This window comes from Podarcis bocagei (assembly GCF_964188305.1).
Source record: "Podarcis bocagei genome assembly, chromosome: 2".
Classification (NCBI taxonomy): Eukaryota; Metazoa; Chordata; class Lepidosauria; order Squamata; family Lacertidae; genus Podarcis; species Podarcis bocagei.
The window spans coordinates 101,994,941-102,015,815 of NC_138126.1; the positions used below are offsets into that span (position 1 = coordinate 101,994,941).

At 43.8% G+C, this 20,875-nt stretch overlaps 1 protein-coding gene across 1 annotated transcript in view; it reads left to right on the forward strand.

The window, feature by feature from the left end:
- Positions 1 to 20,875, forward strand: part of PGS1 (phosphatidylglycerophosphate synthase 1) — a 40,543-nt gene that overhangs the window by 13,001 nt on the left and 6,667 nt on the right. Inside the window, exons 2-7 of the mRNA XM_081184864.1 lie at positions 4,269 to 4,458; positions 5,362 to 5,439; positions 6,135 to 6,234; positions 9,751 to 9,940; positions 10,346 to 10,524; positions 14,365 to 14,898. Of these exons, the coding sequence (XP_081040990.1) occupies positions 4,269 to 4,458; positions 5,362 to 5,439; positions 6,135 to 6,234; positions 9,751 to 9,940; positions 10,346 to 10,524; positions 14,365 to 14,898 (1,271 nt within the window). The remainder of the gene's footprint in view (positions 1 to 4,268; positions 4,459 to 5,361; positions 5,440 to 6,134; positions 6,235 to 9,750; positions 9,941 to 10,345; positions 10,525 to 14,364; positions 14,899 to 20,875) is intronic.

Sequence of the window (20,875 nt, forward strand, 5' to 3'; positions counted from 1 at the left end):
GTGTACAGGTTGTAATTTGACTGGAGTAAGACAAATTATGAGCCTGGTTTGGATGGCATACTGAGCCATACCATGGTTAAGCTCACAGCAGTGCAGCAGCGGCAGGGCTGGAGGAAGAACAAAGTGGCCACAATTTCCTCTCCAGGAACCTGCACATTCGCATTAAGCCATGGTATGGTTTTGTGTAAGATGCAAACCGAGTCTTTAAGTTTATCTATTTTAGCAGAAATAGTTGCCCTGTTTAATCACCCTAATTCCACTACAGTATGTTTTGTGGCACCCTCGTTATGGAACACCCCTCACTTGAGAGGCTTGTCTCACAACGACGTATTTGCTGTGCAAATCTTTCTTTTCTTTTCTTACATCTATAATTTATTCAAGGCAGTGTGTATTTATTTAACATAATTTGTAGCCAGCTTAATTGTAAATAAAATCTCTATGCGTGGCTTCCACCCAGGCACTGACCAGATCCAGATTTACTTAGCTTCAGCGATGTGATGATGTCTTGTGCCTTCAGACCAGGTATTTTCCCAGCCTTTGTAATCTCTGTTGGGTATGATCAGTGCTAGTCATAGAGTCAACCCATTGAAATCAATGGACTTAAGTAATTTGAGTCCAGCGGGTTGTATCCAACAAAGTCATCCCTTTTGCATGGACTTCCACCTGTGCAATAGGACTTCCTCTTGCTCTCCTCTTCCTGCACCCCATCCCCAAAATCTGTTCTTGGATTCCTGCAATACTTGTGAGCAAATTGGGGGTGGGCATGCATGGAGAAGAGTTGGAGAGAAAGAGCTACTGCACAGGCAGAAAGAAGTTCCTTTGTTAAGGGGGCAACCTTGTTAGATACAACACAATGATTTCAGTTGCACTGACTTGGATGCCACACCAATCTTAAATCTTTTACTGACTAAAGATATTTATTGAAGTTCTAAGATCTGTGGAATTTCTGGTGCTGTTAAGTTTTCTGTAGTGATTTTATTCTCTGTTGCTAGTTGCTTGTTCAGTGTTTTATAGTTTTATGATTTTGACACTTACTGTGTGTCCCCAGAGAAGTTTTAATTACTGGGAGGAGTGGGTAGTTGGGTTGAAAAGGCAGTTATTAAAAGCTCTGAAATATAAAGAAGAGATCAGTGTGTGCTTCCAGACAGTTCCCCTTTTTGGACTTGGAACAGTATCTTCCCATTCTGCGTTTCAGTTTTGGATGATTCTTGACTATTGAGAAAGCTTTAAAAGGTGATTGCAAGATAGCATTCTGTTCTGTGGAAAGGAAATAAGAAGCCCTGCTGTGTGTAGTCTCTTACATGTGTTGAAAGAAGACATCTTTGAACTCTTAGCTATCTGCATAAATTTCTTAAAATGGGAGATGTGCTCATCAGCAAAGCACAAGCCTCAGGGTAGTCTTAACTCTATTCACGAAGATAAAGCGGATTAAAGATCCCTGGGCCCCATGTATTGTCCTGCTCTGCTTGTATTAGAATAAAGTTCGTGTTTGAGAGGTGTGATTCTCTCCCCCCCGCCCCCCCCCCCCCATTCGCAGAAGGAAATTGCAAGTTACTGTTAGGGATCACTGAGAGAATATATTGTTGATCATGTTATATAAGTGGACGAGCACAAATTGTGTTGATATTGTTTCTGTGCACATGCATTTAAGTGTAGCCATGATGTTGATAAAAGGGAGGGAGGGTAGATTCCCACAATGCACCAAAACCATGTTCCTTATCAAGTTGTTTTGGGCGTTTGAAAAGGCATTTGAATGTGCTTCATGTTTAATAAATACAGGTAGATAAACCAGTGTCACCTTGCTAGTTTGCTGCTCTTCAGTTGCCTGTTCACAGACAGGACAAGGGAAGTATTTCTTAAAGTTCTCCTTTTCAGTTTAAGGAGAATAGAAACTTTCCCTCCAGATTACTGTAATTTAGTATTGCCAAAGCAATGCCCAGTCCTCACAAACGGTTGAAAAACGAAATTGCTAGGAATTCTTCCACACTCTGAGTCAGATCTCCATTGTGATGAATAGGCAGTGACAAAGCGGTGGGCTTTCTGGGAAATGCAATGGCAAACTGTCTGGGGGTTTTTTGTGCAAGGATGCATGCAAACCTTGTGAAGATTCTGTGTTTTATCATGAAGTAAATAAGTGAAATCATCTTCCTGGAATCTGTGGTCACTTGAGCTTTGGACCAAGAGTTCCTCATAACCCTGAGTTCCTCATAAAGTTCTGGTAAAGGTCATGCACGTTGAAGCAGATCACATTGATGGAGCAGTGTGGGATTCAGCTGCTCATAAGCTTATATACTGAGAGGATGGTGTCTCTGTTAGGAAATGGTTTGCTAATGTACAGTTAGTTAACGTTATTTATTTTAAAAATTATTTATTAAATTTATATCCTGCCCTTCCTCCCAGAGGAGTCCATTGCTAAACATGTTATTTCCTCTGAGCTCAACTGTCTTTTTTGGTTTGTCTCTGTATCCTTCTCAAAATACCAGCCATGGCTGTAATAATGCCAGGGCCTTGAAACCAGATGCTGGCACATTTCTTCCCTGGCTCCAGCTTTGCTGTTTGTTGTGTTGTAGCTTGTAGTAGTTTTCTAATAGTGGATCTATTACCACCAAGGATTATGTTGTGATCTCCTACATGTGGTCTTTTTGGAATAAATACCAGAGAGAAGCTCAAACTTCCTAGATGAAAATGAAACCATATTTATGCAGTAAAGATAACTAGGGTACAATATAAACAATCAGTTGAAATTGAAGTACACCAAAAGAATAGCCCTATTCAGATGTTCTTAAATTATATCCGTAGAAGGGACACACATGCTGACCAGCTGCTTCTGACATTTCTTTGTTGAGTGGGAAGGTCTAAAGGGGGATTCTAAAGTGCATTCGGTGTTTGTTTGAATGCACTTCCAGTCCTCCCCACAGTCAGGGTTCCCAGTTGCAGGGACAACTGTAACCATGTTCAGCTAAACACATTTAGATTTCCCCTTTATATTTCCCATTCAACACAGGAAGGTGTGGGGGGGGGTAGAGAGGGGCCGCTAGCGCATGCACTCTGGTGCCCCCTCTATAGCTATAATTTAAAGGTTGAATCCAGCTAAGGCACCATCTGCATGATAAATGTAAAGCAGCATCATATCACTTTAAACAGTCACAGCTTTCCCCAAAGAGTCCTGGGAACTGTAGTTTGTTAAGGGTGCTGGGAGTTGTTAGGTGCTCCTTCTTTTCCTCACAGAGCTACAGTTCCTAGGGCAGCTTAACAAGCAATCCTTCTTTCCAGAGAACTTTGGAAATTGTGGCTCTGTGAGCAGAAGAGGGTTTCCTAACAACTCCATTCATCCTTTACAGCTCCCAGGATTCTGGTGTGATGCTGCTTTAAATGTATACTGCAGATGGGCCCTTGGTCATTGTGCAAGCAGAGCAACTTTTGCAAGTGCAACAGAACTCCCCCTCCTCCTCCCCCTCCTCCCCTCTCCCGCTGTACCCCTTGCACTGCACCAATATCTGCTGGTGAGGTGGGGGTAGAGAGGAACTCCACAGCAGATTTGGGTGCTTGGAGGGGAGGGAGTGGAAGTTTCCTTGTGAATGCTATTGTAGTTGCGAAAATTCAGTGAATGCAATTGCTCAGTTGCATACAGTGGTACCTTGGGTTACAGACGCTTCAGGTTACAGACTCCGCTAACCCAGATATAGTACCTCGGGTTAAGAACTTTGCTTCAGGATGAGAACAGAAATAGCACGGCGGCGGTGCAATGGCAGCGGGAGGCCCCATTAGCTAAAGTGGCGCTTCAGGTTAAGAACAGTTTCAGGTTAGGAATGGACCTCCAGAACGAATTAAGTTCTTAACCCGATGTACCACTGTATAACCCTGTGAAAGGCTGAATAGGACCATCGTATTGCTATTTCAAGAGCTGAAACATGAAGTGATCACTGCAGTCTGTCACCTTGGGTATTGCTACTCTGGCCACTGTCTTTTTACAGTGCATTCTGTTGCTGTTACACAGTTGTGGGTCAGCTTTACTACTGTCTGCAGAGCCTCCTCTTTAGCCTTGAAAGGAAGTAATTAACATATAGCTCAGGTCTGCCTTCCTTCCTTTGTCTACGGCCTGCTGTTCCCCTTCTTGGCAAAAATTGCCCAGCTGTGAGTAATGGAGGTGAAAGGCAGATGTGTAATGCTTCAGGCTTGACTACCCCCTTGCTCACACACCTGGAGGCAATATAAAGGAGAATAAAATTTAATGTATGCAACTCAACCCACTTCTTTCTCCTTATTAGATCATCATGGCTGCTGTTGGCCCCGCTGCTCTCTCCTACTATTCCTCAGCTAACAGCCCCACCTTGCTGCCTCTGCCCTGAGGGATCCCATAGATTTCAGTGGATCCGAAACCTCGTCCCAGAGTTTGGAATTGCCAGTTCCCATGTTAAGGTGCTTTCCTCTCCGACTGAATTCTACGAACTTATGAAGGTGATTTGGCATGTCTCCAGCGTGTAACTTTGGGAATAGGGGTGGCAACAGAGCATCAGTGTCAAAATACATTTTCTTCATCCATTATTGCTTTCAAGTCCTGCATGCAGGTTTGCCATATTCTTCTTGCTGGCCACTGTGAAAACAGAATGCAAGAGTAGACGGGCAGGGCTTTTTTTTTTTTTTTTTTTTACATTCATGTGTTTCTGTTGCCATTTATTGTGTTAAAAAATCACAACCCAGAATTTCAGAAGTACACAGTTTTACTCCTGCAGTACTCCTCCTAAAAGTGTTTTTTCAAGCTTATGGCTCACAGTGATCTTGCTTTATCATTCCTTATTCAGTAAGTCTTAGTGACTGAGCCCGTATGACTTTCCTCTGTATTGGATCTTAAGAAACTAAGTGTGGGGACAAAAAAATTATTTGACCAAGTATTATGTCCTTTCCCCCTTAGCTATGGTGAGGCAGGAGAGACTTGGCTTGGCTGTTTTAAGGCACTTGGTTCAATTCCTGTCATTTGTTAAAAAAAAAGTTAAGGTAGCAGGATTGGGAAAAGACCCTTTTCTAAAAACTAGGAGAGCCACTGCCATTCATAGTAAATAGTAGTAGCTTTATAGTCTGGCTCAGTATGAGGCAGCTACATACGTTAAGTCTTGGACCTGTCAAGTGAAAGCAATAGAAATGCTGCCTTGTCCACTCTGATCAAGAGATATTTGTCCTAAAATACAATGAGGCATGCTGTAAGAATTTTGTGTGCTCACTTTGATACAAAAAATAAGAGACATACTGATAGATAAAGCTGAGTTTTTCACTTTTAAGTACTGGATTGAGTGGACTTTGGGAGGAACTTGAGGGCTTCACATGACAGACAAATCAGTGAATCTAAACTTTTCTCTCTCTCAGGGACAGATAAAAACGGCCAAGCGGCGAGTGGTTTTGGCTTCACTCTACCTTGGAACAGGACCTCTGGAACAGGAATTAGTAAGTGTTTGAGCTGGAGAGAGCAGGCCACAGATATCTGAGAAATAATCGGTTAAGAGATGTCCTCTATAGCTCTTCTTCAATGTTGTACATAGCCTCCTTTTTCTAACTCCTTAATTCACAGATCTCTACCTTTCACCTTCCATTCTTTCATCTCTGCCATCTTTGTCCTGTGGGCTTTTCATGGTAGATCTGTCAGCCTAGAAAAATGAAGGCAAAACATCTTGACATTGATGACAGGCATGCCAGTGTGCCATATATATCTGCTGTAAGAACTGGTCTATTCACACATTCTTTTTTCATCTTTGCTACATTATTCTATCCTACAATGACAACTTTTCTGCAGCCTGCCTTTGGACTAATGAGGAGCCTTTGGAAGAAATAACTTCATGATAGTCTACAATGAGAGCCCTAAACTGTTAAATAGATGAAGGGCCCTAAATTGTGTTCTCTCTTGTCTTGTGACTGTTTTAATCTTTGTTTGCACAGTGTTAACATTCCTGTGATGGGAGAATAAATACAATCTGCAGTGATGGGAACTATTAATTTCATCCTCCTTTTGCGTGGGTGAATAGGCAGATGCCTAGCAGTGATAGCTGTAGCAATTAGGGAAAACTATGAAGGCTTAGGAATAGTGTGTGCTCATAAATTTGGATCTTCTCTGTATATAAGTTTTGGTCTTATATTGTCCTCAGGTGGATTGCATTGAAGTGGCTTTGGAAAGGTCATTGCAGGGATGTGGGCCTTCCAACTTAAGAGTGTCCATTCTCTTAGACTACACAAGGGGATCTCGGGGTAAGTGTGTGTTGCTTGGTCACAATCGCTTCTCGTGTTAGCTGGGCTCGGCTGTTTAGGCAGGCTGGACATCTCAGCTCTAAAGAACTATGTTTATAACATCTTCAAATTTAGAGGATTTCAGTAGTCTTAATCTGCAGATTTTCACACCAAGACTCTCCAGGCAATGGCCATTTTACGCACATTCAGTATGCGCACAACTGTGCATGTGTGCATCACTGCAAACCTGAAAGTAACTAGAAAAAGGGCAAAAACGGCACCTACCAATCCCATGAGCCTTTGAAAGTCCTTGCACTGACCATTGAAGCCTGTGGAGAAGTGGAGTTTGAGCAAGGAGAATTGGAAGGAGTGATTGTGGTGGAGTTTGGTGGATTTAAGGGTTTTTCAAGGGTTTTCAGAAGTTTGGAGAGTGTTTGCAGGATTTTTCAATGGTGTTCCCAATATAAGCAATTTCACTTACATCCAAGTAAAACGGTCCAATTTTTTTCTTCTGTTACATTTTGGCAAAATATTTTTGATGATGTTAGACATTACTAACTTCATTGATTTCAGTGGGTCTGCTCTGAGTATTATGGAGCTGATACAGCCAGCTAGCTTCTGTGTTAGCTAAGAGTGAATCTTGGTATTCCATTCTTTCTCCTAATTAGGTTTCATCTTGCCAAAGTTGGTGGCAATATGGAAAGCACAAAACCTCCAACTCTCTGAGCTAGCATCACTGCAGCCACAGGGGAACATGTACATACCCAGGGGTGCCATCTCATCCTCAGGATTGTGGGTGTCCGCTGCCGTAATGTGGATGTGTGACATCACACGCACACACCTGCACGTAGTGCATGAGACATCACATGGACTGCGTGCAGGAAAATGGTGACTCGCTGGCTGTGGAGCTGAACTGCTTCTCTCTTGGAGGCAGTGCCAGAGAGGCTGGCTGGCTCCCTCTCTCCAGCTTTGCTCATTCATTTGTTGGTGCCCCTGGAGTTGGCTCCTATGTACATACCAATCCTGATAATCAATAATTACCCTATTTTTCTCTCTATAGCACTCACATTTTTTCTCCTAAAAAGTAAGGGGAAATGTCTGTGCATGTTATTGAGCGAATATGTGGTCCCTGGAGCCGACTGGCCCGAGTGCAGGGGCAAAAATCAGGCATAAAATCAGATCTCGAGGAGGAGGGAAAGCTGCAGAGAGGAAGCTGCTGCTTTCCTGCATTCTGCCTCAGGGTCTTACTGCCCACCCTCTTCTGTTTTTGGTTGCTGTGTTTGCTCAAACGCAACAAAGAGCAGGGAAATCCCCTGCCCTCCTTTTTTTTATAAATTTTTTTATTGGTTTTACAATTTTTTTAAGACAATACAAACATATAAAAAGACATACAAACACGTATAATTTCATAACCTTTTTTTCATAAACCGTGTTTCTCAGACTTCCCCATACCTCCCCTTTCTGCATCCCAATGTCCAAAAGTTTTTAGCAACTCTAAATACATCTGTCAATCCTCTGTCCTCTCAATCTTTCCTTCAATCTAATCTTGTATCGCTGTAACCCTTTCTTACTCAAAACCTTGACATTCTAACATTCAACAAGTTTGTAGTAGTCCTTAAGGTAAATTTTAAATTTCTTCCAATCTTCTTCCGCCGTCTCCTTTCCCTGGTCGCGAATTCTGCCAGTCATCTCGGCTAATGTCATATAGTCCATCACTTTCATCTGCCATTCTTCCAGGGTGGGTAGATCTTGTGTCTTCCAATACTTTGCGATGAGTATTCTTGCTGCTGTTGTGGCATACATAAAGAAAGTTCTGTCCCTCTTTGACACCAATTGGCCGACAATGCCCAAGAGAAAGGCCTCTGGTTTTTTAGGGAAAGTACATTTAAGTATCTTTTTCATTTCATTGTATATCATTTCCCAGAAAGCCTTAATCTTCGGGCATGTCCACCAAAGGTGATAGAAAGTGCCTTCAGTTTCTTTACATTTCCAACATTTATTATCAGGCAAATGATAGATTTTTGCTAGCTTGACTGGGGTCATGTACCACCTGTAAATCATTTTCATAATGTTTTCCTTTAAGGCATTACATGCCGTGAATTTGATACCGGTGTTCCACAACCATTCCCAGTCAGCAAACATAATGTTATGACCAATGTCCTGTGCCCACTTAATCATAGCCGATTTGACTGTTTCATCTTGTGTATTCCATTTCAGCAGCAAATTATACATTCTTGACAAGTTTTTAGTATTGGGTTCTAACAGTTCAGTCTCTAATTTTGATTTTTCCACCTGAAAGCCAATTTTCCTGTCCTGTTTAAAGGTCTCCATTATTTGGTAATATTGAAGCCAATCTTGTACTTTAGATTTCATTTTCTCATGACTTTGTAATTTCAGTTTATCTCCCTCCTGTTCCAAGATTTCCCAATACTTCGGCCATCCGACCTCCATATTGAGTTTCTTCAATGCCTTAGCCTCCACGGGTGACACCCATCTAGGGGTTTTGTTTTCCAACAGATCTTTATATCTTGTCCAGACATTAAACAATGCTTTTCTGACAATATGGTTTTTAAAGGCCCTATGCACCTTGATTTTATCATACCATAGATATGCATGCCAACCAAATGCATTATTAAATCCCCTGCCCTCCTGGCAAGCAAAGGGGAAAAGAAAGGATCGCGTCCTTCCTTCTAATTCCTTCCTAGTCACACTGCGCGCAGGCTCCAGCCCACCCGGCTCAGGTTCCATCGGCTAGGAGCGCAGCGGACAGCCACCACCTCCTCCTCTCCGTGCTCTGGTGCTGCTGCTGCTGGGTCCAGCATTCTAGGGACTCGCAGGCAGCCGGAAAACATGCAGGTGGGAGAGAGAGGGGGGGGCTGGCTTGGGTGGGTGGGTGGGGGAAAACTTTTGCCTTCCTTTCCTCCCTCCTGTTAAACTCCTCTCCTGCATTGTTAGCCAGCTGCTTCTTCGCACACCCCTCTCGTGCTCCTTGTCCCTTCTATGTTTTTCCTTCCCTCCCCACTTAAAACGTGGTTACAAAGCACACATCCACATGTATCCTCAGGATCTTTGCATTGGGTCACCCCAAATTCACCATCAAATCACATTACATGTCCATGGCTACAGCCTGCACACAAAAAATCACGCACCCACTGTTGCCTGGGGCTGCAATGGTGCAAAAACGTGGTTACAAAGCATGGATTCACATGGATTCTCAGGATTTTTGCATTGGGCTACCCCAAACTCACCATCAAATCACATGTCTGTGGCCACAGCATGAAGCACAAAAATGATACATCCACTGTTTCATTCAGAATTTTTTTTTCTTGTTTTCCTCCTCTAAAAACTATGTGCGTGTTATGGTCAGGTGCGTGTTATAGAGCGAAAAATACGGTATCTATTGTGGAACTTGGGCTGCAAAGAATGTTGCTATAAAACATGGCTTGAAGAAACGGCTTGCTTAAACTCAAATACGCATAGTGTGGCAAATCCTGTCCTTTTATTGAGGCTGGCAATCCATTTTCATTTCCCTCCCAGGCCGAAAGAACTCTCGGACCATGCTCCTTCCACTCCTGCAGAGGTTTCCAGAGCAAGTCCGTGTCTCTCTCTTCCACACTCCTAATCTGCGTGGTCTTCTCAGACTCCTAATCCCAGAACGTTTCAATGAGACCATTGGGCTGCAGCATATCAAGGTCTATCTCTTTGATGATAATGTGATCTTGAGTGGGTAAGTCCCTTGTTGCAACAAACCTAATAATGGGGATATGTAGATGAATATTGTGATCTTTAGAAACAACAGGAAAAGCAACTAAGGCAGAGCATACTGCAAACCTTGCTGCTTGTTCTGCAGACATTGTGACATAATTCTCTCTCGCACCTTAGCATTACTGGAATATTGCCACTGTTTCTGCTTCTGCAGAATCTTACGAATTTATTCCCCTTTCAACTAAGCAGGATTAGGGAGGTAGGTGAGGGAGGGTATTTCTGCCTACAGATAGAAACTTCCTGTGATGGTTCAATAGATATTCACTGTTTTTTGACGGTACCAGGTATATGGGATAGAGTTTATACATAACTTTTCTGTTGTCATTCTCAGCTAGCTGTTAGCATTCTCCCTCCTTTCCCTTTCCAGAGCTAACTTGAGTGACTCTTATTTCACCAATCGTCAAGACCGCTATGTGCTCCTACAAGACTCTCCTGAGATTGCAGATTTCTTTACTGAGCTAGTAGATGCTGTTGGGGATGTGTCCTTGCAGTTACAGCAAGATGATACAGTCCAAGTGATGGATGGGATGGTACATCCTTACCAAGGTAAGAGGACCATTTAGTAAGCAGTTTTGATAGAGGCATATTTTAATTGGTGTTATATGCCCTCTCAGCACCCAAAGTTATATGAGCCCAGCTGAAGTTCATCTTGTGTACCTCTAGGCAACAAAGTACAAACAGACTCCTTTCATTTCCAAAGGGGACAGGAATGTTTGGGAGAGATTGTAGCCTAGTATGCCTTTCATAAAGTAGGACCAAGGTTCAGACTTTCACATCTCTCAATAAAAGAAAGGGAACTCGGAGCAGGGCTGGAATAGACCTTGGAGAGTTGTTGCCACACCGAGTAGACAACACTGATATCCTTTCCACTGGAGACTGAACCTAAGCTAAACCATGGAGCTCTGCCCCCCCCCACTTGATGTGTTGTTTGCATGACCTCTGGACAGGCATGTCTTTGGTGTGGTCAGGTAGGGACGTCTCTTACGTGAGTCAGGAAGTCATTTAGCCCAACCAGTTGGGAACTGACACAATCTATGATATCTAGTAATGGGATTAACAGTGATGGAAAAGGTGTGCCAATAGATAGCATTGTGATTTGGGGAATCTTTGTAGCCCCGGTGCTGTTTCCATGATGTTTAGAAGTTTCCTGTGGATTGCAAAAGTAGAGCTAGGCATTCTGATTGCTAGATGAATTCCATGCTTGTGAGTAGTTTTGCAACCTTACATTTGCAATGGGTGTGAGGGTTTTGTTTTTTAATAAAGCAAACAATTCCCAGTATTGTTGTACAGTATTTGCGGAAGAGTTTGTGCATGGATGCTTATGTGCTGGATATTATTATGTACTCTTAGTGAGAAAGTGTTTTTTGTATAGCACATTTGTCAGGGGAATACTCTTCTTCTGTTACAACCTGAAGAAAGCAAATTTAATATAAAGTGTTAAGATGCTGGGTTGTCACCTTCCCTTGGGAGAGGTTTTCCAAGCACTGCCAACTGTTGAGACATCTTCCTGGCAACACAGTTGCTGAGATTTCTGTGATCAGGTGAGTTTCACAAAAACAAATGCCATGGGAATAGATGTGGGGGGGGGGGAACTGCCCTCCAGTGTCTGTTTTCTTAATTAGCACACCACAAAGGTTGCCTGACAAAAGACCATGCCTTTTGGATGGCGTTTGAATATTTGCCCTCCTTCTACTTCAGGGGTAGGCAGCCTAAGGCCCATGGGCTGGATGTGGCCCAATTGCCTTCTGAATCTGGCCTGTGGACGGTCCAGGAATCTGTGTGTTTTTACCTGAGTAGAATGTGCCCTTTTATTTAAAAGGCATCTCTGGGTTATTTGTGGGGCCTGCCTGGTGTTTTTACCTGAGTAGAATGTGTGCTTTTATTTAAAATGCATCTCTGGGTTATTTGTGGGGCATAGGAATTTGCCCCCCCCCTCAAAATATAGTCCACAAGGTCTGAGGGACAGTGGACTGGCTCACGGCTGAAAAAGGTTGCTGACCCCTGTTCTACTTTCTCCCCCACGCCCTTTAAATCATAAGGGCCCTCTTTTTTCATCATTCACACACAATAAACTCTGCTAGTTAAGTGACAGATGCATACGGTATCTGTTTGGGCATTGAGTGAATGGTAATTGCTTTAACACTTGCTCTAGTTTCAGCGTTTCTAGCTGGAAGTGTGTGTTCTTCCTTGTTCTTTGTCCTTCCACTTTCCTTTATACAATGCCTTCAGCTAGGAATTTGCCCCTGACCCTTGCACCCAGGGAAGAGGGACATGCCTTCCTAAGAACACATTTGCTTAGAACTGTCTCAAGTATTACTTGTAGCTGCTTCAACCTGAAAGTGAAGGGTTCTTTCACCTTCTGCTGACCACTGGGTTGGCGACTAGATGCTCAAATCACATCAGAAGAGCCGGCTCTGGTTGGAAGGAGTTGATCTTTTTTTCAAAGGGGTATCCTTGCCATAATATCATAGTTTAGATAGCTACCAACGCCTTAATTAAAAGCCTGAGTATTTTATTACTGTTCCTAAAGTGGGCAATGCCAAATTACTGTAGAAGTATATTATTGGCCATGCCCCCTGCTGCCTTTCCATTTCTTTACGGTCCTACAGTACTAAAATAAATGTTGGTCTGGATTAGAACACCATGGATGAAAACTGCAGGTCATAAAATCCAAACAGTAACGGTGTAATCTTTTTATTCAGACTAACTAAAATGACAAAATAGCGAGCCACCTTTTGAGTTTTGCCCAACTTCTTTAGGCTGATGTTAAGCAAGCAAGTAAAAGAAAGGGTGTATTATGAGGAGGGGAATTGATGTTGCTCTTAAATGGTATACTGGAAGTCCTCCTTGCAGCATAGGACCATCTTAAAATGGTGGCATAGGAATCTCTCTGCAGACTATAGCATCACACTCCTGTGCATGTGTACTTAGGACTATGGACACTGAAGTCATTGGAACTTGCTTCTGAGTAAACATGGATAGGATTGCTTGGCAAGTTTGTGCCCAGTGCAGAAGATCAATTTGAAATAAGTTAATTTGAAATGCTGTACGAGATATTACTTCCACCTTTGCTTAACAGAAGGACTACCATGTTTTCATTGTTTCGCTCTCTGCCTTGTAGGGGACCTGTTGTCTCTCTTTGTATTAGAGGCAGATTGAAAAAACTGCTGGCTCTTACATTTTCAAAGAGAGGGTGGCTATTGGTAACAGACTGCTAGTATGCCTCATTCAACCTGAGATTTCTTCTGTTGGGCACACATTAACTTAATTAGAAATCTGTGGCAAGCTATAATGTGACAACCAGCCTCTTGTTTTCAGTGTATAATGTGGCCATTCTATGGTGGGTGGCAGAAGTCTGTTGATGTATGCTGCAGCAGATGAGGATATGTGAAGGGAGCCTTTATATTCCATCTGTCTTAGCAATGGGCTTTAGAAGCAGAAGAGGGAAAGGCATCTTTACCTTGATTCAGAGAGGAAATAGATGAAACCATCCATTATAGGCAGATGCCTTCAGCTTCTCTGATTGGGCCTGAGTAAGAGATTTCCTTTACCTCCCCCCCCCCTTTTACACAGCTCCAGGCTTGCTCAGTAGACAAAGAGTTCCTCCAGTCTGATTTGGGAGGATCCACTCTGCAATATTTTGTGCAGGCACTGACCTTTTTAAGCACGTCTGATATATGTGTGACTGTGCCGAACTCAAAAGTGACCTGAAAATGTAACCAAAAGGGGCAGAACAGAGCAGCGGCAGAATGAGGTGTTTACAGGCTTTTTCAATGGTTTTTCAAATATACACAATTTCACTTAAATGTTTGGTGCCTTGGAATGTAACCCTCGTGTAAATTGGTAGTTGCCTATATTTTAATCTGTTTTTTGTCTTGTAAATTATGGCTTGTACAAAAGGCAGTATATAAACCATCTAAATAAATACTTGCAGATCTATGAGTTTTTGTTTTGTTCTTGAACTCAAACTAAAACCCATGCAGTTTGCCTCTATAGGATTGAACATGAGCAGAAAGTGTAGAAAAATTCAGATTGTGAGGCTCCAGTGTCAACATCTGTTCAGCTGGCAAACTCCTCAGATGTCAATGGGAAGTCCTCTAAACGGGAAAGAGTACCTCCAAGCCTTCCTGTGGCCCATGCTTTATATGGAAGAAATGCATTTGCAACTGCTGATACAGACATATTCTGTGATAGGTGTTTTCCTCTGAATGCCCCGGCATTTAGATACAGGCTTTTGGATATATGGTTTTCTCTCAATGTCCTGGGATGACCTAGGTTCCATTAGTCATACTGGTATTCTTTTGATCTCTTTATAGTTTCCTTGCACATGTACAGGTAATGCTGTTCAGCGTTGTCCCCCATTAAATCACTTATTCATGCCCTCAGGAGACAAGACGGCCTATTGTGAAGCAGCAAATAGGAGAGTGATGGAAGTGATCAACTCTGCAAGGACCAGACAGGAGTTGCTCCACACTCAGACTTTCCATAGCAACCATGCAGAAGGAGGAATCCCACTGTCCAAAGATCCAAAGGCAGCTGCTGACAGGCAGCCTGAACCGGACACGTGGATTTATCCTCTCATACAGATGAGACCTTTTGGGATTCAGATAGATGAGATCGTCACGGAGACTCTCCTGTTGGAAGCAGAGCGGGGTGCCAGCATACATCTCACCACGGGCTACTTCAACCTCACACAAGCCTATATGGACCTGATCCTGGGCACCAGGGCCAACTACCAGATCCTCCTAGCCTCACCAGAGGTGAATGGGTTCTTTGGGGCCAAGGGAGTGGCGGGTGCCATCCCTGCTGCCTATGTTTACATTGAGCGGCAGTTCTTTAGCCAAGTGTGCTCTCTGGGTCAGCAGGAGAGAATTCGGCTGCAGGAATACTCTAGGCATGCATGGACATTCCATGCTAAAGGTGAGATATTGTTGGGGGAAGGCATTTAATATAAGAGCTTAATATTCAGAGAGCTTAGTTTGCTTTTCTGTTGAGATACTTGGTATACTTTATACTTAGGGGCAGCTAACCTGCGGCCCTCCAGATTCATTGGACTCCCAACTCCCATCAGCCCCATTCAACATGACCATGATCACGGGTGAGGATGGGAATTGGAGGCCAACAGCAACTGGAGGGCCACATGTTCAGTACCCCCAATTTCCCTGAATATTTTACCTAAATTGGGGCTAATGCATTGAATTATCTTTTAGTATCTGCATCCACTTTGGGAGAAAAGCTTGGATAATTTCACTTGGATAATTTCCATGCCAGTTCCTAGCTTGCTTAGCCTACTGCTTTTTTCAATTTTAGTGATTTGATTGTGCATAGTATCAAAAAGGCTAGGAATAATCATATGTTTCCAGGAAGTGTATGCTGAGGATTTTTGAATCAGATGCTTAATTCACAGAGGCCATGGCAGCTTTGATTTAAGCAGCACATTCGGTGCCTCTTCATTCCTGAACTGACTGATGGCAGCAAAACCTTTGTGATGTATTGTGGGTAATTAGTTTGAATTAATCGCTTTGACTCAACTGTTCAAACAGACTTCTAGTTCTAGCTAAAACCTGTCGGTACGCTTCATGACCAAACCTAAATATGAGCAAGACTGAAGTTGTAACTTTGTCCTTACCATAGAAGAGGGAAGCTATCTGATGCTAGATACGGGAAAAGCTGGGAGTGGAGTTGTTATTATTTGACTGCTTGTCATTTTGTCTGATGCCATTTCTTCATTTACTGTGTAAGTGATGTAGCCAATGGGGAAAACAGGAAATTGTATAATTTGTGTCCCTGGAATGGAGATGTGAAAGCCAATTGTAGTCCTAAATTAGGGTTTGTCAGTTGATGGCTTGTGGTCTGAATTCCCTTTGTACTCCCTTAAGCTGCCCATCTTCCAACCAAGGGGAAGAGGCCTACCTGAGGGCATAAGGGAGATGAGGAATCCTCCCCTAAATGCACTGACTCAGTCTGTTCTAGGAAAGGAGGATGCCGAAATCAGGTCCATTCACCAGTGTTTAGATCCCTCCTTTCTCTTTCTCCTTTCTGATGAAATGTTTCAGCTTCCCCTTCTGTGAGGAGAAGTGTTGGGTGGGGAAAGCAAGGAGACACTGTGGGATTTCATAAAACGATGGATGTTCAGGATGCAGTCAGGAGTGGAGAAGTGTGTTTCAAGTGCTTGAGATGCTCCCAAAAGACATGGGACCACTGATGGTGAAATAACTGGGCTAAGCTTTGTGATTCTTTTGAAAGGACTGAGACATACCCATCATATTTTGGAGACCAAAGCATAAGTCTTGGAGAACTAATTCTTATGCTATATGGAGGTGTTCTGAAGTTCTCTTGTGTCACAGAAAACTGCTGCCGCTCAGCTGCAGCTTTGACAATGATAGACACTGCCTCTATAGTGTCACCTTGGGTTCCCGCTTGCTTCTCCAATGGTTGTGTTTTTATTGAGATAGTGTAATGAAGCACCACCCCTTTCTGAGACTTCCAAGCTGACAGCAAGCAAATTCTGCTCTGGAAGGCATTTTGAAGTTCCCGTGGTCAGCTTTCCATGGTACTGAGGGAACCATATTTGTCACTTACATTAGAAATGGGATTAGAGCAAACTGAGCTGGCCTCCCTTGAGCCTGTCCCAAAGCTCGCATCCTATTGGCTGCCCTTCTCCAGGGATCCCTGGGTTTGTTTGTCTACGTTTGTGGATGTTAATGATTATGGGAATGCTGCTATCTTTCCTGCCTCCTTCCTGCAAAGCTGCTGGGAAGAGGCCGGTGGGGTGGGGTTGGGTGGGTGTGTTGCTATCTAACTCTTAAGAAAAGCAGTGTGTCTCTGCACACTGCTGCTTACCCACAACCAGGAGAAACAGTAAGAGAGAGGGCCACAGGGGTAGCAAACAGCACTGCTTCCAACTGTGCAATTGTGTTCACTCTAAAGAGCTCCTGTCAGCAGTCCTCTGAATGTGGGATTTGCATAGGATGGCAGATAAGCATATCTTATCTCTAGCTGTGGCTTCTATTATTGGAAAACCTGGCTACAATCCACCAAAGATACATGACTTCCCAGTGCTGATTGTTTACACCCAAGAAGAGAGATGTCGTACAAAGACACACAGCATTTGAGAAGTGTGCAGCCAACATTGCTGATGGCGTAGCAGCTCAAGGCAATGTCATTATCCTTCCACAACACGGCTGGCTGGATCTGCTTGAATTGTGCATGCACATGAAAGCTCATACCAATAACAAACTTAGTTGGTCTCTAAGGCAGTGTTTCCCAAACGTTTTTGGGCAACGGCACACCTGTGTACTAAAAAAAAATCTCGCGGCACACCACCATTAAAGCCCCGCCCCGTGACGTCAGCGCGCAGCGTCACGCCGGGAGGGACGCACAAAAGTGAACGTTTTTTCCCTCGGCAGCTCCTCTCAGCTGCGCTCAATCCGCCTCGGAGCGCAGGAGCGATGCCTCTCTCTGGCTCTCCCTCCGCGCAGGCTGAGGGAGGGAGGGAGGGGCGCGTGTGACCCGTCTCTGCTGGGAGACCAAACCCAGCGAGACAGAGTCGCGCGGAGGCGCCCAGGCAGCGCTGCCGGCTGCGAGGAGGAGCGCCAGGCAGCAGCAGGAGGCGCGGCCTCTCCTCGCCGCCGCCGCCCCGCCTCTCGCCGCCCGACTCGCCCGCCTCCCTCCAGGCATCTCGCGGCACACCAGCCGGTGTCTCACGGCACACTCGTGTGCCGGGGAACACCGGTTGGGAAACACTGCTCTAAGGTGCTACTGGAAGGAATTATTTTCTTTCGACTATGGCAGACCAACACGGCTACCTACCTGTAACTGAAATTAATAACAGCTGTAAAATGGAGAGTGCTGTTGAAATTAATATTACCACCAAAACCGCCAATTTCCACCACCCTGGGCAATCATGCTATCTTTAATTTATGCATTTGTTGTCGTCAGGCATGGAGATAGAAGAATAGTTCCCAAATGTAGTCCAGGAGTCTTGTGCAGGTGACTGCTCAAGATAGGCCATCTCAAGAAGCTCTTAGGCACTCTGAATAGCTGGCACTGTTGCAAATTCACAGGTTTTCCAAACCAAGTTGGGCTAGACTACTGCTGCAGCTATTCTGCTTTCTGGCTAAATGGGCATTTAAGGATTTCTTTATAGCATTTCTACCCTGCTCTTCAGCCAACAAAGCTCCCAGAGCAGCTTAGGTAAAGGTAAAGGGACCCCTGACCATTAGGTCCAGTTGTGACTGACTCTGAGGTTGCGGCGCTCATCTCGCTTTATTGGCCGAGGGAGCCGGCGTACAGCTTCCAGGTCATGTGGCCAGCATGACTAAGCTGCTAGGTTGGCAGGAGCAGGGACTGAGCAACGGGAGCTCACCCTGTCGTGGAGATTCGAACCACCAACCTTCTGATCGGCAAGCCCTAGGCTCTGTGGTTTAACCGACAGTGCCACCCGTGTCCCCCCAGAGTGGCTTACATATAATCAAAACAAGACACATTAAAATCAAATGATTCCTGTTTGGGAATCAAGCAGGTGAATAATATGAGATACTTGGTAGTAGTGAGGTCATAAGCATACTCTCAGGAGAGAGAAGTATGTTCTTGGGGCAAAGAGAGAGAGAGAGAGAGAGAGAGAGAGAGAGAGAGAGAGAGAGAGAGAGTGTTTGGCAATCAGTTATGCAGCAGAGTGTCAGGTATCACTTGAGACCCAGGTAAGGCTCCTTTATTAGACTGAATGAGGATAGAGAAATATTTTAGGTTTCCCCTCCTGAAAAGGTGAATCATGAGGTGAGCGGATTCAGCCTGGCATAGTCACAAAGCTAACACCATTGTAGGACATGCAGCCTAACCTTCTGTTGCATTTCTAGTGGCAACAGGAATGCGAAAGAAGTTTGTGGGCTCAGTCAAATTCCAGCATGCCTGCAGGCATCCCTCTCTCCTCATTCTGCAAGGCTGGATTGGATGTTTGGCCAGGGACATCAGCAGGCCACTCTTGCTTGCTCATTTGGTTTTCTAAATTGCTCTAGAGAGGGAAGAGTGTGGGGATGTTTAGAGTTACAGGAACTATTTCAGACATGGAACACAAGACACTGTCCAAGTAGGTCAAAGTAACTGTAGATTATTCTCCTTGCGTAAAAAAGCTACAAACTGTGATGTTTGTGATGCTGCTTGTGAAAGGGCTTCTTTGCCGTATCAGAGGGGAATAGGCACTCTTGTAAGTTCAAACATGGACACAGCAGCTCAGAAAATAAGAGGCGGTTAATGCATTTGCACAAGATTGCTAACAAACAGGAAAAATTGTCTGTTCAGCTTTGCTGGTAAGCTTTAGCCACTTGCCTAAGTGTGGAAGTTAATCGATTTTAAATTTCTTGGGGAATGGGCTGGGACCCACAAGTGGGCCTTGCTTCCAGTGCCTCCTCACTTGCCCACCCTGCCCCACCAGCCTTTTCACAGCCTTTTTGTTGAACCAGTGCCAGCAGCAGCTTTCCCTTCAGTGGTTGCTTGCTTAAAACTTTATATCCCACTTTCCTGCTTACCAGAGTAACTAGTTTCAGGGACTTACTGATGTTCAAAGAATGGTAAAGCAATCCCCAATCATTATATAATTAAAACAATTAAATGCCAAAAACCTAGAAACAGCATAGCAGATCACCAGTGTTTTAACTCTCTTTAAGATTCCAGTGTTGATAAAAGTGCCACCTGAACAAAAGTGTCCTTACCTGGTGGTTGAAGCTAAGAAGAGAGTAGACCAAAGAAACTTCTGCAGTCACAGAAAAGGCTCTCCTCTGTCTCTCCCGTGTCAGGCTGTTGAATAAGGCCTCACCATTAGGGTGTGGGCAGCTCGTGACTCTGTCCATGGTGCTGTGTAAGCCCTGCATGGGGCTTGGGCAGTTTGAGGGAGACCTTTTCCTTTTGATTTCAGGTGGGCAAAGAGACATTAAGAAGCAGGAGTTGAGGGCCAGGTGGACTGCTTTCTTGTTCTTTCCCTTTTTTTAAGAATAATTTTTTATTAACCGACCAATCACATCAAATCAAACCAAATTAATAAATTCCAAATTACACAGCTGAATTTTAAATTTTTGTTGGGGATACCCATATTTCAAGTTCCGAAGGGATCCAATCAACTTCTTGCTTCTTACTGCTGTTTTAATGTCCACAAATCTAACCTTATGATGTTCACAGTACTATCCAGTCCTTTCTTATTATTTTTCCACATCTCTTGTTGTTATTTTCATATATTTTTCCTTTCTCTTTGTGACCTCTGATAGTCTCTGCAAGCTGGTTAGAACAGTTTGTAATGCTTTCTTGTTTTTTCCCCATGTTGATAAATTCCAATGAGAGTGAGTATTGCAAGCAGGGTTTGTGTGCTCCATGGCTATAATACTTCTTCCCTGTTGTTTTCCCACATTGTGGCTCCAGTGAGAGTGGAGCTAGTAAGTGAACACCAGGAGGATATTGGACTGAGTGGGAAGCTGTGTGTGGGGTTTTGGTTAGTTGATAGGATTGTTTGTTTTGGTATGTTTTGCTGTCATGCTTCTTAGCCCTTCATAATTGAGCTGTTTAGTTCTCCTGACCCTTGAAACAGAACAACTACTATAACCCCCACTATAATTTACCCCAGTGAATGTACCTAGTTTTATTCAGTTGCAAACCCACTGTTAATTGCCTTGGCTCTTGTTTTCCATAAGATGGGCAGTATACATCTGATCATCATTTGTCTTGTTCATCTGGGGTTTATGCATCACGAAGGGCAAAGGACAGTTTAATAATGATTTTATTCTTTATACCTCACCCATCTGGCTGGGCTTCCCCAGCCACTCTGGGCAGCTTCCAGCACATATAAAAACATAATAAAACGTTGAACGTTAAAAACTTCCTGATACAGGGCTGCCTTCAGATGTCTTCT